This window comes from Lepisosteus oculatus, chromosome 7, assembly GCF_040954835.1.
Source record: "Lepisosteus oculatus isolate fLepOcu1 chromosome 7, fLepOcu1.hap2, whole genome shotgun sequence".
NCBI classification, from domain to species: domain Eukaryota; kingdom Metazoa; phylum Chordata; class Actinopteri; order Semionotiformes; family Lepisosteidae; genus Lepisosteus; species Lepisosteus oculatus.
In genome coordinates this window covers 2,725,025-2,741,662 of record NC_090702.1, presented here as the reverse complement: position 1 = coordinate 2,741,662, position 16,638 = coordinate 2,725,025, and the positions used below count along the sequence as shown (strand labels likewise).

The 16,638-nt window shown below is 47.9% G+C and overlaps 2 protein-coding genes across 4 annotated transcripts in view; one reads left to right on the top strand and one right to left on the bottom strand.

The window, feature by feature from the left end:
* Positions 1-2,898, top strand: part of gnsa (glucosamine (N-acetyl)-6-sulfatase a) — a 21,924-nt gene extending 19,026 nt beyond the window's left edge. For both annotated transcript variants that reach the window (XM_015353325.2, XM_069192030.1), the window contains one exon: positions 21-2,898. In XM_015353325.2, the coding sequence (XP_015208811.2) occupies positions 21-96 (76 nt within the window). In that variant the 3' untranslated portion in view covers positions 97-2,898. The remainder of the gene's footprint in view (positions 1-20) is intronic.
* On the bottom strand, positions 2,640-16,638 carry LOC102693358 (adipocyte plasma membrane-associated protein). Of its 2 annotated transcripts, none has more exons than XM_069192031.1 (9): positions 16,345-16,638; positions 13,933-14,022; positions 12,018-12,139; positions 11,371-11,469; positions 10,088-10,237; positions 7,874-7,986; positions 6,675-6,853; positions 5,988-6,183; positions 2,640-3,967 (listed from the first exon to the last, which is right to left on the bottom strand). In XM_069192031.1, coding segments are annotated over exons 1-9 (1,158 nt in total). In that variant the 5' UTR covers positions 16,347-16,638; the 3' UTR covers positions 2,640-3,760. The 2 variants fall into 2 exon arrangements, with proteins under 2 accessions (XP_069048132.1, XP_069048133.1); XM_069192032.1 differs by having other exon boundaries at positions 6,675-6,835; positions 16,345-16,635.

Genomic DNA, 16,638 nt, shown 5'->3' with positions numbered 1-16,638 from the left:
TCGTTTCCTCTCTCTCTCAGGTACAGGTCTGATGCACGGTTCGTGTTGAATAGCAACCATCCCAGGGCAAGAGAGCTGCTGCAGTCATTGAAGTAACGTAGAGACTGGCCTGGAGGACAAACCCCAACCACATATCCTGTCTGTCCTCGCAAAGACTTCCTTTTTGGCTGTCTAATACCGCCTCTGCTGCAGAAGACGGGCACAAAGACGATGTGATCAAGTATGTGCAGGATTGATAAGCTGCCTCCAGAAAACTCGGGCCTTAACCCGAAAGCTTTTACAATTCTAATACGGTTATATACAACACTGAAAAAGCACCACCGTTTTAAGTATAAAAGGAATATCTCACCTTCAGCCTTTTGCAGCACTTCTAAAACGTGTGGACTCTAAGCCAGCATTGACGAAATAACTGTGCATATCTCCTGCACGACCCAGCTGAACGTCAAGCATATTAATCAACCACACACTGACATTTTTCACAGTACACTTTCACTTAAGAGTTATTTATAGATCGTCTCGACAAAAGGACACACTAGACTGATAATGCCTGGACTGGTTCACAGTCTCCGTCTGTGGATATGTTTTTGTGAAATTTGTTGCAGCTCTTTTGATAACACTAGTCATTTCCCAACACAGTCTGGTTTTCTTTCCCACTAGTGTCTAGTTGAGTGTTTTCAGGCTGTGATTTCAGGTTCTGTACGGAATCTGTGGGTTGAAACTATTTTTAAGTGTCCCGGTAGTGGATGTCCTTGAGTTTGGGGTTGAAACCTGTGATCAGCCCTTCTAAGAAGAAAAAGTGCCCTTGTTTTCAAATACTTGCTGCAAAAAGATGGATAAAGTTGCAATGCAGGCACTCCTGAACGTGTATATACGCAGGATTCATACTATGCATTGAGACGAGATCATTGTCTATGTCTGGCGGTTGTTGGCCTATTCCTATAATATATGATGCAACAGGCTATAAGAAACCAGAAAAGGTTTGATTTTTCCCAAGTTTGCAATTGAAAAAAGTGACACCCCCCCTCCAGCGATACTGCAATCCGATCATAAACAGGAGTGAAAGCTGGTTTCCTCCTTAAAGAGACTGACACGTGACATCTCTGCGTTATCAGAGCAGCAGAAAAAAATCCTTTTTTTTCTTCTTCTTCTTAAACATCATGTGCTTGACAGCAAATGCCCTAGGACAAGTAAGATAAGAAGAGGGACAACCTGATGGCAGAGTAGTGGGCACTGCTGCCTCACAGCACTGAGGCCCTGGGTTCAATTCCTGGGGTGCTGTCTGTGTGGAGTTTGCATGTTCTCCCCCTTATTTCTGTGGGTTTCCTCCCACAGTCCAAAGACATGCAGGTAGGTTAATTGGCCCTGGAGTGAGTGTGAGTGTGTGTGTGTGTCCTGTGCTGGACTGGTGTCCCATCCAGGGTGTACCCTGCCTTGCGCCCATTGCTTGTTGGGATAGACTCCAGCTCCCCCAAGACCCCAAACTGGATGAAGTGGTTCAAAATTGGGGTGGAGGGTTGGAAGACAAGAGAAAGCTGCAGTTAGGAGGGGGTGTTTTTTGTTTTCTCTCCAAGACACAAATTCAGCCTCCCGCTTAATTTTTCACTGAATTCCATTCCCAAGAAATGCATTCAGTTTTTATATAATATTCAACTAGTTGCTCTAGCTCTCCGGCACAGCACTTGCATAGGACGCTGTTGCACTTGATCTCTTTGCACAACTGGTAAGTCTCCATACCAGACTTGGTACGGAGAGAGGAAGGATTAGCAAGCGACAGGTCAGACTTCCAATGCTGACCTGTTAGAAAAAGCAGTTCTGTGCTTACAAAAGCAGTTTTACTATTCCGGATAGAGTAAAGGACACAGCTGGTTTTCACTTCATTTCTTGGTCTGATTTTAAATCCGTTGACCTGGGCAAAAGATATGGAAGGCCGCTGGACAGAGCTCGGCTCCCGTGCTCGCCTTCAGGATTCGAGCACAGGGGCGAGATCTGTCAGACCCTCAGGGATGACTCGCTGTTTCTGTTGCATCGGTCAAAAGTCGATTCATTTCCAACTACAATTGATAATCCGTATTTCTAATACATATCAAAAGCCAAACCCCCCTTCTCCTCTTTTAATGAAATGGAGGCTACATGCTGTAACGCAAAGTCCTGTTCTTTCAATGGACTGAGAAAGTGCAATTTAAGGAGCCTGTTATGTACTGTGAGTACTTTATTTGGAGAAGCACCAGCAGGGTATTTTGTATTTTATTAGGGTTTAGCAACACACTCGTGCCTTTAGTGAAACATTCTGTTGGTGGTTAGGAAACTGCAGAATCCGAGACTCCAGAAAAGATTCCCACACGCTGTTCCTCAGAACTATTGGTTCCCAGGTTAACTAATGCAGGAATTAGCAATTCTGGTCCTACAAGCTCCACACTCACTCCTGCTGTCTTCCATAACTGAATCTTAATAATATGGACCTAAGACTGGGATTCCGCTGAAATGTTTGTCTTGAGCTCTTAAACACCTTGGCGGCGGCCTGTTGACTCTCACGGGTCAGAAGTAAACTAAGATCCCAAAGTTCGGAGCAGGGGGAAAAAAAAAACCTGTAAACTATTCCAATCAAGCAACTTGTTAATTCCCTTAAGGATTTGTTTAAGTAATTAGTCTCAGCTGGAATGAAAACCAGCAGGTCAGCGGACAACAGTTAAAAAAACATGTAGCTTGCCACAACCTCTAGGTCTTGGGTTTAAGTGAAAGAGATTTATTGCAGTCTGCATTCTCAGTCTTGAAATATGCAGCAGGCTTTCACAGAGTGGACGGAGGAGTAGGGCTACAGGCTACGATGAGTATTTAGGATTGTTAGACATTCTAATTCTGATTAATAATGTTATTCATTCAAATAAATGGTGTTCTTGACTGTGGGCTCCACTCCTTATTGGTGCTGAACGCTCGGCGTTATTTTGCGATTCAGCCCGTACAGTTGTGCTCCACTTTCTGAATCATGGTGTTACAAAATGTATCCGATTTCATTCACGATACTTTCCAAGGGTGTGAATGCGGTATATTTGGCGGGATATGGTATCAGTGCCCTGCCTGAGTTCAGGGTGCAGACCGACCTTCCCAGGTGTGCCTGCGTTCGGGCAAGAAAGACGTTTTGAACCCCCGTTCGCCGCACACCTGTCACGTCACGCCTGCCAGTTCGGAAACACCCCTCCCCCCCGTTGAGATTCGGCGTGGAGGGCCCGAGCTCGGTGGAGAAAGGGATCGGATCTCTCGGCAGAGGCTGCGTGCCGTTTCCTCCTGCTGTCCGCCCCTCTCTGGAACACGGGAATTTTCCAATACTGCTCCCATGCGGCTGGGGTGCTTCTGCCAACTGGTTTGCAATATTCCAGCTGCACTGTAGTGAGCAGCAGTCAGCCAGTTGGCCCGTGCTTTTGGTGGCAGCTGGGGAACTGTGTTCCCAGCTGGCTCATCCTTGGGTGTAACACTGAGCAGCTCTTTGAGGACTTTCAGAACGCTGGGTGACTGTCAGTTTGGCTAGTGTGTCGCTTGATTTCATCCCCCCCACACTTGGTCTCCAAGGAAATGGCTCATGTCTGTGATCAACACCAAGCCAAACCTCCAGCAATGGTCAGGTCGGGATGAGCTCGTCGGGGCAGCAGGGATTCGGAGACTCGGACAGTGACCGGTGGTCAGTTCGGTACAAGACGGACACAAATCTCTCCTTCCCCCCCCCAGCCACCCACCCATTCATCCACCCTCTGAGGTGGGTGGGGCGTTAGCTATGCAGATCCAGGACGGCGAGGAAGGGCAGGTCGGTGTTCCCCAGATACAGCCGGCCCCGATGCTCGAAGGCGTCGCTGACGGCCCAGGTGACGGCGCCGTCCGGGTCGTGCAGGCTCCGCCGGACTTCCCCGGCGCCGCTCAGCTCCAGCGCCAGCCCGTGTTTCCGGAGGAGCACGCTGAAAAACTCCAGGGGGGTGACCTGGGAGGACAGGGAGACTTGAGCTGCACGGCGCGGCTCCCTCAGTACACACACACACCCGCGAAAACAGGGCAAACAGAGCCCCTGCAGGGTTTCACCAAACTGATTCCATCCAGCTCAGTAGCAGCCAGCAGCCTTATCACTCAGAACTGGCAGCCCACTGAAGCTCAGCAGGTGTGAGCCTGGATGGGAGACCTCCTGGGAAAAACTGAGGCTGCTGCTGGGAGAGGTGTTAGTGGGGCCAGCAGGGGGCGCTCACCCTGCGGTCTGTGTGGGTCCTCATGCCCCAGTGTAGTGACAGGGACACTAGACTGTAAACAAGCGCCGTCCTGCGGATGAGACTTAAAACCGAGGTCCTGACTCTCTGTGGTCATTAAAAATCCCAGGGCATTTCGCAAAAAGAGTAGGGGTGTTACCCCAGTGTCCTGGCCAAATTTCCCATTGGCCCTGACCGATCATGGCCTCCTAATAATCCCCCTCTATGAACTGGCTTCAACAATCTGCTCTCCTCCCCACTGAGAGCTGGTGTGTGGGGAGCGTTCTGGCGCACTATGGCTGCCGTCGCATCATCCAGGTGGGTGCTGCACACTGGTGGTGGTGGAGGGGATCCCCATTACCTGTAAAGCGCTTTGAGTGGAGTGTCCAGAAAAGCGCTATATAAGTGTAAGCAATTATTATTATTATTATTATTATTATTAATTATCTCCTTCAATTTCAGGCCATCGCCAATTCAAGCAGCGCTCCCGGATCCCAGCTAGCCAAAAAGACCACTGGGAACCGTTGCTCAGCAAATGTTTCAGAACATAAATGACTTTCTCCGAGATGAGCCTGCCTTAAAAACAAATTCAGTGTCACCACATCACGCGTCTTTCAAGATAAAACAAAATTTAACTCCCTGCCTTCTGATTCCTTTTGAAGCCTTTCAGCTGTTAGGTCAGTTTTCTAATAAGGGCGAAGTGGGCTGATAAACATGAAGGGACAGCAGTGATTAAGACTTTGGCCTTAACTCCCCTGGGTGTTGCAGGTTGCCGCAACCTCCCTGCCCTCTCACTTGGAATGAGTGGAATGAGGAATGAGCCAGGGAGGCAGCTGAAGAGGTGATGTTGGGGTGAAGTAAAAGGGGAGCACTGATGCGCAGGAAAGAGGAAGTGTGATGCTGCCAGAACATCTGCTCAAACACCATTTACTGAAGTGGGGGGTGTGCCTTAACTACAAAAATGCATTCCTCCTCCAGTTAATTGGATCCAGCTCCTGCCGAGTTGGCAATCAAGGATAAAAAGGACCTCAGTGGATATAATAACTGCCACGACTTAAAACGCCAAACCTCACACCTGAAGGCTGCACAGCCGAAACGTTCTGTCTCTATTCTTTTCAGCATGGAATAAGCTTTTACCTGTTCCCTTGCAGCCTACCCATGCAGACGCAGCTCCCTACTCAGACTGACAGATGATCAGCGTAGTTAAGGACTGAGCTGATATGGCAACAAAATTAGGAGACGGAGAGTCCCACCGGACACTGATCGGAAACACCCCCCCCACCCAAAGAACGACTTACTGTCCCGAACGTCCTGACGGAATGCATCGCACTGTACCATACCCATTTAAAAAAAAAACACAAATCCAGGACACTTCGTGAGAAGCTCGTGGAAAACAACAGCTATCTAATTAAAAAGTTGTTCAGAGTCAAAAAGAAATCTATTTATCCTTCGGGGCTCTCTATCCATCTTTGCATACACAGAATCTGGCTTTTGAAAAAACAGTGGTTCTCACTTTCTGTCTGACTCCATAATCTGGCGCCTGCTTTCAGAGATAGAAGAGAACAAGTGTGCTTTTGTTTCTTTGGAGGCAGGGCTGGGTTTCAACAGAGGCGCAGTGTCAAGAGAGCCAAGATCTGCACAGCTCATTCAGACTTGACACCTTCCGCCTTAAAATGTATTGTGACAGAGATACTGGAGGAGCCGAGAGTCTGCTAGAGCTTTGAGAGATGCGACATTGGCATCTCACACACAGATCTCACGCACCTTGGCGATGAAGCGTTTCAGCGCAGGGTGAGGTCCGATGAGGTCCAGAAAGGGTCGCGAGAAGCCTGGAAATCGAGTTGTACTTATGCCAACAAGAAACGTTCCTCGGTCTGTCAGCCTGATGTTGTCTGGGTAGCCAGGCATGTTGTCAATGAAGATCTCTGTCTTGCCAGCGTTAGGTCCCTTCAGCCAAAACCTGGAACGATGGACAAGGATGGATTCCTAGACTGCACATGTATCTTATGAGGTCCCAGGATCGCTTGAAGATTCAGAGGGCTCAGATTCTTGTGACCCACTTAACATCTCCATCCATTTTATTGAACTGGTTCTCCAGATTCAGGGTACTGGGGGAGCGGGAGCCTATCCCAGCATGCAATAGGGAAAAGACAGGGTACACACTGGATGGGACCCCCGTCCATCGCAGGGCATGCACACACACTCACACCAGGGCCAGCTCTCCCAGAAGTCAATTTACCTCCCAGCGCGTCTTTGGACTGTGGAAGGCAACCCATGCGAACATGGGGGAGAACATGCAAACTCCACATAGACAGCACCCCAGGAACTGAAACCCAGCGCTGTGAAGCGGCAGTGCCAACCCCTGAGCCACTAAGCTGCCCCATCTCCATTCCCCTTCGGAGTCAATTCAATATAGGCTCTGCCTCTTGTCACACTCTTCCCAACACCCACCTCAGAATCCGGGCCACGCTGGTCTCGGCTATTAACAGGTAGTCCTCCTCAGGGGAAAAGGCGATGCCATTGGCCATGTACAGCCCATCCAGGACGGCCCGCACCCAACGTGTCGCGGGGTCGTAGGCCAGCAGCCGTCCGAGGTGGTTGGTTTCGATGACCTGAACATTTGAATCTTCCTTTAGAAAAAAAAGCGACGCGGACAACCGTCTGTCGCCAACTTCTCCGTAAGGTTCAGTTCTAATAATAATAATTGCTTACACTTATATAGCGCTTTTCTGGACACTCCACTCAAAGCGCTTTACAGGTAATGGGGATCCCCTCCACCACCACCAGTGTGCAGCCCCACCTGGATGATGCGACGGCAGCCATAGTGCGCCAGAACGCTCACCACATACCAGCTCTCAGTGGGGAGGAGAGCAAAGTGATGAAGCCAATTCATAGAGGGGGATTATTAGGAGGCCATGATTGGTCAGGGCCAATGGGAAATTTGGCCAGGACGCCGGGTGTTACACCCCTACTCTTGTCGAGAGACACCGTGGGATTTTTAATGACCACAGAGAGTCAGGACCTCGGTTTTACATCTCATCCGAAGGACGGCGCCTGTTTACAGTACAGGGTTACTATACTGGGGCATTAGGACCCACACAGACCGCAGGGTGAGCGCCCCCTGCTGGCCCCAGTAACACCTCTTCCAGCAGCAGCCTCAGGTACTGAGTCTCCCCTCCAGGTACTGGCCAGGCTCACAGCTGCTGAGCTCCAGTGGGGCTTCCAGTTGTGAGTTGCAAAGTGATATGGCTTCAAATCACAGGACACACACACACACACACACACACACACTTTTCCCAGAAGCCAATTAACCCACCAGCATGTCTTTGGACTGTGGGAGGAAACCGGAGCACTCCGTGGAAACCCACATGAACATGGTGAGAACATGCAAACTCCACACAGACAGCACCCCAGGTCTGGAATTGAACCCACATTCCCAGCGCTGCAAGGCAGTAATGCTGACCACTGTGCTGCCCCCAAAAAGAAATCTTTTCATTTAAAACTAAATCCTTACAGCGAGATTGCCAGCGATTAACTGAGAAGTACTGGCGCGACAAATTGCCCGTAGGTGTACAACAGAAGCAGAAAACTGCCCCAGGCAGACCATGTGAGGTCAAAGATGACACAGACAGAAGAATCTGGGGGCTCACCTCATATCTGTGGTGCCTCCTGCCCCACTTGCCGCTCGAGTCCGTGAAGAACACAGTGCCATTTCGGGAGATTTCCAGCCCATTCAGGAACTTGAAGGGGATTCCATCGACACCTAGATGCGAGACACAAACCCCTTTCAAATAATAAGCACAGATGAGTTTATACTCGCATTGAGCTGATCGGAAACCGTGTTCTAGACCAGAATGATCAGAGAGCCTGCTGTCCTGGGGAACAGGACAGAAACCAGGGTCTATAAAAACTTTTTTCCCAGCAGAAAAAACAGAAGAGTACACACTGTGTTCCCAGGTTTGACAGTGTAGAAGTCTGATCTGATCTACTACTGTAGTGCTCAACTCACTGGGGTATCTAAATCTACTCTGAACAAACTGCAGGATGTCCAAAATTCAGCAGCCAGAATCCTGACCAGGTCCAGTGCCAGTGGTCACATTACTCCTGTCCTGAAGTCCTTGCACTGGCTTCCGGTCAAATTCCGTGTAGACTTTAACATCCTCATGCTCACCTATAAGGCTCTGCATGGCCTGGCCCCTCAGTACCTCCCTGAACTATTATCGCCCTACTCCCCACCTCAAAACCTTCGCTCTTCTGATTCTGCTCTCCTCACTGTCCCCCAAGCCCATCTACACTCTAGGGGTGACAGGGCCTTCTCCTGCTATGCCCCCAAGCTCTGGAACTCTCTCCCCAAGGATATCAGAGAGTCACCTTCTCTAAACTCCTTCAAATCCAGACTCAAAACCCTCTTATTCAGAAAAGCCTTTACTGAACTGGTTCCATTCTTCACCCCTCTGCTTTTCTTAGTACCACCATCCACGGTCTCCTCTGTGGATTGTCATTGTGTTTTATCTTGTGTATTCTTTTTTATGTATTGTTGTTGTCATCCTGTAAAGCGCTTTGAGAAGCCACCTTTAAAGGCGCTATATAAAATAAAGTATTTTTTTTATTATTATTATTGATCTGGCTGCATTCCTGACCTTAGCCTGAATGCATTTTAAACAGAAACCTGTTGTAATGTGACATTTCAGGAATAACATTATTTGAAACAGCCATTGTGTGGATGCAAGTGTTCTAATGCACATGCAGTGGTCACTTCTAGAACTCATGGTAAGACCAGAGTGGGTCCAGAGCTGTAATCAGATTATAAACCTTCCTGCAGAACTGCTTGAATTCAGAGCACCACAGGGGAGACACTCCATGTGAATTTCTAGGCGTTCTCTGGATCCTTGTTTTGTCACAAAGTAAAACTCACTTCAACCCTTCGCTGAACTGCCTGGCATCCTCTACAACAGTGCAGGCAGTAGCTGCTTTACCTGACAAGTGCTCAACACATCATCCAAGACTGATTCTCTTTTTATTTTGCGAGAGCAACCTCTTGCAGCCTGGCCTACAGCAATGCTACATTTTTCTCCAGAGCCTGGCATGACCATTCTCTTTGAAAACAGCGAGACATTTCGCCCTGTTCGAGCCCAGGCTGAGTCATTCTCTGTCCGTCACCAAGATCCCCCAAGCAGCGACGCACAAGCTGTTAAGATGTACTAGAGTGTTGGGTGTCTTAGTCCGCCTGGATAATCTTTTGGCACAACAGCAACTCTTGGGACGTGCTGGGCAGCCGCAAGCTTGCAATGACATCACTGAGAGACACTCCCACCTCCTCCAATTGGCTCCAGCTCTCCTGTAAGACGCTATGGAGCTTGCAGAGGTTCCCCAATGAGGCACACTGGAGAAGCATGTCAGATCCCTGATCTGCCAGTGTGGGATAGACTTAAGACTTAAACAATTAGCATTTCCTGATGGGTTTGGGATACATACAAAAACCAATGAGGCACTGAAATAAGAAAGTGGTGCAGTGATTAGCATTGGTGCCACACAGTGCTGGGTGCCTGGGTTCAGTTCTGTGTGGAGTTTGCATGTTCTCCCCGGGTTTGTGTGGGTTTCCTCCAGGTGCGCTGGTTTCCAGCCTACAGTCCAAAGCCATGCTGCTGGGTTCATCGGCTTCTGGGAAAACTGGCCCTCGTGTTGTGTGTGTGTGTCCTGTGATGGACTGGCGTCCCATCCAGGGTGTACCCTGCCTTGCACCCATTGCTTGCTGGGATAGGCTCCGGGTCCCCCCCCACGACCCTGAATTGGATCAAGCAGCTAGAAAATGAATGAATGGATGGATGAAAAAGCCATCTAGGGCTGATAATGATGCTTCTTACCTTCCTCGTTGGACACAAGGAGGGTCTTCTCTCCAGTCTTGGGGTGCACTCTGTAGAGCCCCAAGTACGAGTCTGCCACAATCAAGTACCCCTCCCTGTCCAGCCTGACTCCGTGAGGCCGGCCACACACAGGCTCATAGTCGGGGGTGCCTGATGAGAGACAGAGACTCCTATCCTGACTTCCGGCCACCACAGTGGTATTAGGAAGTCAGGAAATAAGGAGGAAGCCATTCAGTGCCATCAGGCCTGGTTCATAGTTATTAATAACTAACTCATCCAGCTGTGTTTCGAGAGAAGCCAGGGTATCGGCTTCAACCACATGGCTGGGCAGCTTGTCCCACACTCCTACTACCCTTTGTGTAAAGAAGAGCCTTCTGGTCTCAGTTTTATTTGGACTTCTACCTACAAACATAAAAAGGGGGCATTCACACGCTTGCCTAACGATTTGATCTGTGATCTCACAGGTAACGGGGGTATTACTTTTTGACATCCCATCTAGAGATGGGACCCTACTGTCCTGCTGCTTTAAAGTGGCCACACTTTCTTTAAGCAGGCAGACCCAAGACATCAGCAGATGTAAAAAGCTGTTTTTTTTTCCCCTCAAAGGTTTTGCTTTGCTTTCACTGGTACTTAAGGAAAACTTTGCTTTCCAATCTGATCTCTAGCCGGTTTAACCTGTTGATCGGGTAGATAAAAAGAGTCTGTGAATACAAACACACAAGAGGTGTTAGTGGGGCCAGCAGGGGCCACTCACCCTGCGGTCCTAATGCCCCAGTATAGTGACGGGGACACTATACTGTAAACAGGCGCCGTCCTTCGGATGAGACATAAAACCGAGGCCCTGACTCTCTGTGGTCATTAAAAATCCCAGGGCGTTTCTCGAAAAGAGTAGGGGTGTAACCCCGGTGTCCTGTCCAAATTTCCCATTGGCCCTGACCAATCAAGGCCTCCTAATAATCCCCATTTATGAATTGGCTTCATTACTCTGCTCTCCTCCCCACTGAGAGCTGGTGTGTGGGGAGCGTTCTGGCGCACTATGGCTGCCGTCGCATCATCCAGGTGGGGCTGCACACTGGTGGTGGTGGAGGGGATCCCCATTACCTGTAAAGCGCTTTGAGCGGAGTGTCTAGAAAAGCGCTATACAAGTGTAAGGAATTATTTATTATCAATTATTAAGGCACTGTCCGTCACACTCCAAAGCAGACACACCCAACCCCCCCCCCCGAACTTTCATTCATCCATTCGGGATTTTTCCCTTCTTTATTGCTCCGGCCTTCACTAACCGCATCCTGAGACATTTCGGCCCATCTGGGTAATAAAGTACAAGCGATCTTCATGGATCCTCCAGAGTCGGCCGTCCACTGTGCCCGTGTACAAGTCACCTGCACAGGAGAAGGGCGAGAATGTCACGTCAGCTGACTCGGGCTCCACCAGATCTCCAGAGCCGCGCACAAAGAAGGTCAGTGCTTCGAGCCCAAAACACACAGCACTTCTAGGGGAGCGCGCCCTTCTTGAAGGTGACCCAAGTGGCACGTCACGACCATCTGATTCCCAGAACTCACTCCCGGATCGGAGCGTGATCTCCTTGGAAAACCACGGCTCCATCGGGTTCACGGATGATGGCGATGGCCGTCCGTCGTGTCCATGCAGCTCGTCTTCCAAACAGATGAAGCTGCGTGAAGTACGACCGTCGTTGTCGGACATGACGGCCGGCCATCATCACCATCATCGTCATCCGTGAACCCAATGGAGCTGTGTGTTTCCCAAGGAGATCACACTCCAGTCCGAGAGCGAGTTCTGGGATTCAGATGGTCATGATTCGCCACTTGGGTCACCTTCAAGAAGGCGAGCTCCCCTATCAGTGGCATGTGTTTTGGGTTTCCTACCCACAAGACCCCTTGGCGCCAACCAGTTGACGCGACACACCTACCATCCGCGTCGGCGGTGAAGGACTCGGGCCCTTTCAGCTGCCCAGCGAAGATTCTCCGGCCTTCCTGGAGGTCCCTGTTCACGGCCAGGGGGCCCTGCAGGGTAGGAGGGGTCTTCTCAAATCTGCGAGAGCGGAGGACATTGTCGGTAAACCCCCCCCGCCCCCAGCGGGTTCAGTACTGACAAAAAAAAAAACCCAACGACAAACTCTTCAAAAACAAGTGGAATTCATCGTCACGGGCAACCTCGCAGAGCTGCCCCAGAGAAACTGCCCAGGACTGTAAGATAGTCATCTGTGGGGCACTCATAATTTAGCAGCGTGTCCTGCCAAACTACAAAACAGCACACCCCAGAATGACTACAGAAGCACAGTTCCAGCTTGTAGAAAAGAAATAAAAAAAAAACAGCATGAACAGTCACAAAACGCCTATTGGACAGGAAACAGAAAAAGATACTGCACTGCATTTATAAGGTAAGTAAACTTTGCCACCACAGCAAAAGAGCAAGTGGCTCGGAGATAGAGATGAGCAATGTTTCAGCTGATGGCAGGGACATGGCCAAAGAGTGAAGTGGATCTGTCGCTCCGCTGCTCACAAGTGTCAGACTGAGGAAAGGAAAAAATTCTGCGTTTCATATCCCAGAATCCTGCGCTATTATCCCAGAAGGGGCTCATGCGTCTTACAGGTAGGAGAACCGAGGAAGATAAGCAAATCTCCAGGCTCCAGGTACCATTTGTACTTCAGGCAACGAGATATTATTCATAGGTCGTTAACTCAACTCCTCCAAGAGTTGATATTTGTCATTGTAAATGGAGTAGAGACCAGTAAGTCTTCTTTTTGGAAAGTTACAGCTGGCTCTAACTGGATTCTGGAAAAGATCATCTGAACTCAACGATGATCTGTATAGGTTCCTAACGGCTAATCAGCGTGGCTTTAGAAGAAAATAGATTGTCCTTGACTTGTTAGAAAAACGCACAACCCCCAGCCACCAATTGTATACAAAGAGTGATATTGTATATTTGAAATTTAAGAACGCTTCTCATTACATTCCTCATAAAACATTCTCAGTTTGTAAAAAACAGCTCTTACAGTTAAGGGGTAAGTGCATGAATCTGCAAAGTGGCTTGAGTGGAGTACCACAAGGATCTGTATTAGGACCACTGCTCATCCTAATTTATCATTATATTTCAATTGTGTTCTTCCACTATTCTTCCTAATTTATATCAATGACTTAGATGCTGGAAGGCACTGTGGAGCAGTAGTTAGCATAATTGCCTCACAGCACTGGGACCCTGGGTTTAATTCCGGACCTGGGGTGCAGTCTGTGTGGAGCTTGCATGTTCTTCCCGAGTTTGCAGTTAGAAAATGGATGGATGGACATCGATGCTGGAACAGTAAAACTAGAGAACACTGTAGAAGCAGTAAAGCCAAACAGATTTAGACGTTTCCAGGCTGGAAAAAAAAAATCGCATTTAACTTTAACGAGTGCACAGTGTTACATCTCTAAACTATTAGTACAAGGCGGGAAACATTTGTATTAAAGAGTCAATGTTGTAAAAATCAGACAGCTAGTACTGATAAAAAAAACAACTCAAACCCTAAATATCAAGCATTTCAAATCTTGTCCATTTTTTTTTGGTATTCAGCGTGGTGAAATGAAAAAGATGAAGTCACTACCAGCCCTGTGGGGAAAAAAAAAAACGGTTTAAAACAGAGCGCTGACGAATGAAGATGTCGTCCCAGGAATGTGCCCTGTTACAGCATGTCATCGTGCCCAGACAGCTGCCCTTCTTGAGCAAGTGTGACACATGCTTCAGCAGTGAGCTAAAAGACAACCTGCTCTGTTTTCTGCAGGAGCTGCAACACATCAGTGGATCTACTGTCTGGAACTGTGCTTGTGCTTGTGCTTGTACTCACACGAATGGCTCTGGCTCAATGGGAGAAGGAAGCAGATATATCCCAACCATCACTGCAGTAGCCACCACAGACACAGCCCACTTCCACAGCCTGCAGGACAAAGGGGAAAAGTAGCCTAGTGCCTTTACTGAAGTCGACTGAAGGAGGTTTAAATGCAGCTCACACTGGCTTTAATTATTTAATTTATCAACTGCATAATTAGTAATACAGCCAGAAGCCAGATCAACCTGCAACTCATACCTGGTAAACCACTGGAGCTCAGCAGGCGTGAGAGTCTGGCCAGTACCTGGAGGGGAGACTCCTGGGAAAGCTGAGGCTGCTGCTGGGAGAGGTGTTAGTGGGGCCAGCAGGGGGCGCTCACCCTGCAGTCTGTGTGGGTCCTCATGACCCAGTATAGTGACGGGGACACTATATTGTAAAAAAGCATCGTCCTTCAGATGAGACGTAAAACCCAGGTCCTGACTCTCTGTGGTCATTAAAAATCCCAGGGTGTTTCTCGACAAGAGTAGGGGTGTTACCCCAGTGTCCTGATCAAATTTCCCCCTGGCCTTTACCAGTCATGGCATCTTAATAGTGCTGGTCTATGAAATCTGCTCTCCTCCCCACTGATAACTGATGTGTGTTAAGTGTACTGCCGCATCATCCATGTGGGGCTGCACACTGGTGGTGATAGTGGGATTCCCCCTGACCTGAAAACAGCTTTGAGTGGAGCGTCCAGACAGGAATTCTGAATGTAATAGGGCCACAGTACTTTCAGGGAAGGTGGTGTCACGCCTAAAGCCATCACTGTAATCTGATTAGACAGGTGGTCCTTTACCTTGACTGCAGTCTGCACCCTCTTGTTGCTCAAAACCTGTTTTTGCACCCCTGATCAAAAATCTCTGAAACAGGTCGGTTCTGTAAACCTAAGATACAGCATGTCAGAACTGTAGAATGAAAGAGAGAGGATTGTAGCATTTATTTTAATTTCACTGTAAAAGTAAGTACATATGATTTAAGATGACCTTAAAATCCCAGGGTTTGGTTAATAAATTAGTTGTCCTTGTGCGCCTGTGCTTATGGTTTTTTTTTTTTTTTTATGATTCACCTTCTAAAAATAGATCTAGCCTATCTCACGCACCCCAGAAAAAAGGCATATTTTCACCCCAGGGGTGAGTACGTCCCAGGTCAAGGTGCACTGCACTGTAAGGGCATTATAACTTTGATTTGGCCTGCAGCTGCAGGACAAACAAATGTTCATGTCAGACCTGGCCTCCTTTCAGAAAGCTAACCTGTACCACTTCAAATTCAAGGTTGCAAATCCAACCTGCTTCAGAGTCCACATGGAAAAGCAAAGGTTTTGAAAATGTTTGCCAGAACCTGTTCAATTCAGAGTCCTCTTGAGACTACGTTGTGCACACTTCATTTGGGATCTTAAAAGACATGAGCTGCCAGAGTTTGAGGAAAAGAAAGGATTGTTCAGTCTCAGTTCACAGCCTTAAACTGGACTGTTTCAGTTAAGGTCTTTTTTATTCTAATCACATCTTTAAACAGTGACATATAGATTAATACTTTGTTTTATACCACTGAATAAAACACCGGTGTAAAACCTGAACAGTAAGTACTGCTTTGCAGGGTTTCAGTCTTGGTTCATAGCAAGTACAAAAAAAGTCTTACGACATCCTTCATTTATCCGGAGGTATTTCAGATATGTTTGTTTTTTTTAATCAGGGAATTAAATCGGGCAAACAAATGTAAATTTGGTCAATCTAACCAAAAGATAAGATTTTAACCACTGTTCACATTATCATCTTGCTTTCCCAAAACATCACAGGACAAAAACAGTGCTTTAAAAAACAATTTGTTCGCTGCGTATTCACGCGTAAATTACTGCTTTGGCTATCTAAGATAATACAAAGACATCAAAAGGATAAACAGAAAACAGTTTCTTGATTATTGAGTGAAGAGCTGCAAATTACGAGTCATTTCCCAGTAGAGAGCTTCTTATCTCGCGGTAAACAAAATCGACACAAATAAACACTACCGTTTATTATATAAAACAAATTCAAAATTTTTGAATTAAAAAAAAAGTCTCCCCCTCCATCTTTTGATTTTAGTTTCTTAGGTGTTCCTTAATTTAAAACCGCCCTTCCAAAGACGTGGATCGACAGCTGCCCTAATCAGCTGCCAAGGCTGAAATCCATACTACTGCTAAGAACCGACGCTATAATCTCATCCAATTCTTTCAGACATGCAAGTAGATAAACGCAAATCTTTCCCCCCTCATATCCCACGAAATTCAGTGCCCTGTAGGTCTCCCAAACAAATTTAACTCTGCTGCGCTTCCCAAACCAGTCTTGCAAAATCCAGGTCTTTGCAACAATGAATCTACAGCTAGCGCTACGTACATTTACAAATAAACGTCGACCTTACATGTTTTTTTTGTTCTTTATCCCCCGCAGGCACACGTCTGCTTCAATCAACAAGCTGAGAATCCGTTTTCCAGAAAGTTACACGTTTTCCTGCCGGAGTAGAAAAGGGCTCGTAGTGTCTGTATCTCCTCCTGAAGAGCTAGTGAGGCGGAGAGCTCTTTAAACTCCGTTGCTAAGCAGTCTGTTCCGGACGAAGAAACCTCATCCATTGTGGGGGGTCACCCCATTGTGGGGGGTGTTCAGACTGGGTCATTTGCAGGTTACGGGTGTCAAGTGGTGGTTAATGATTTCATTT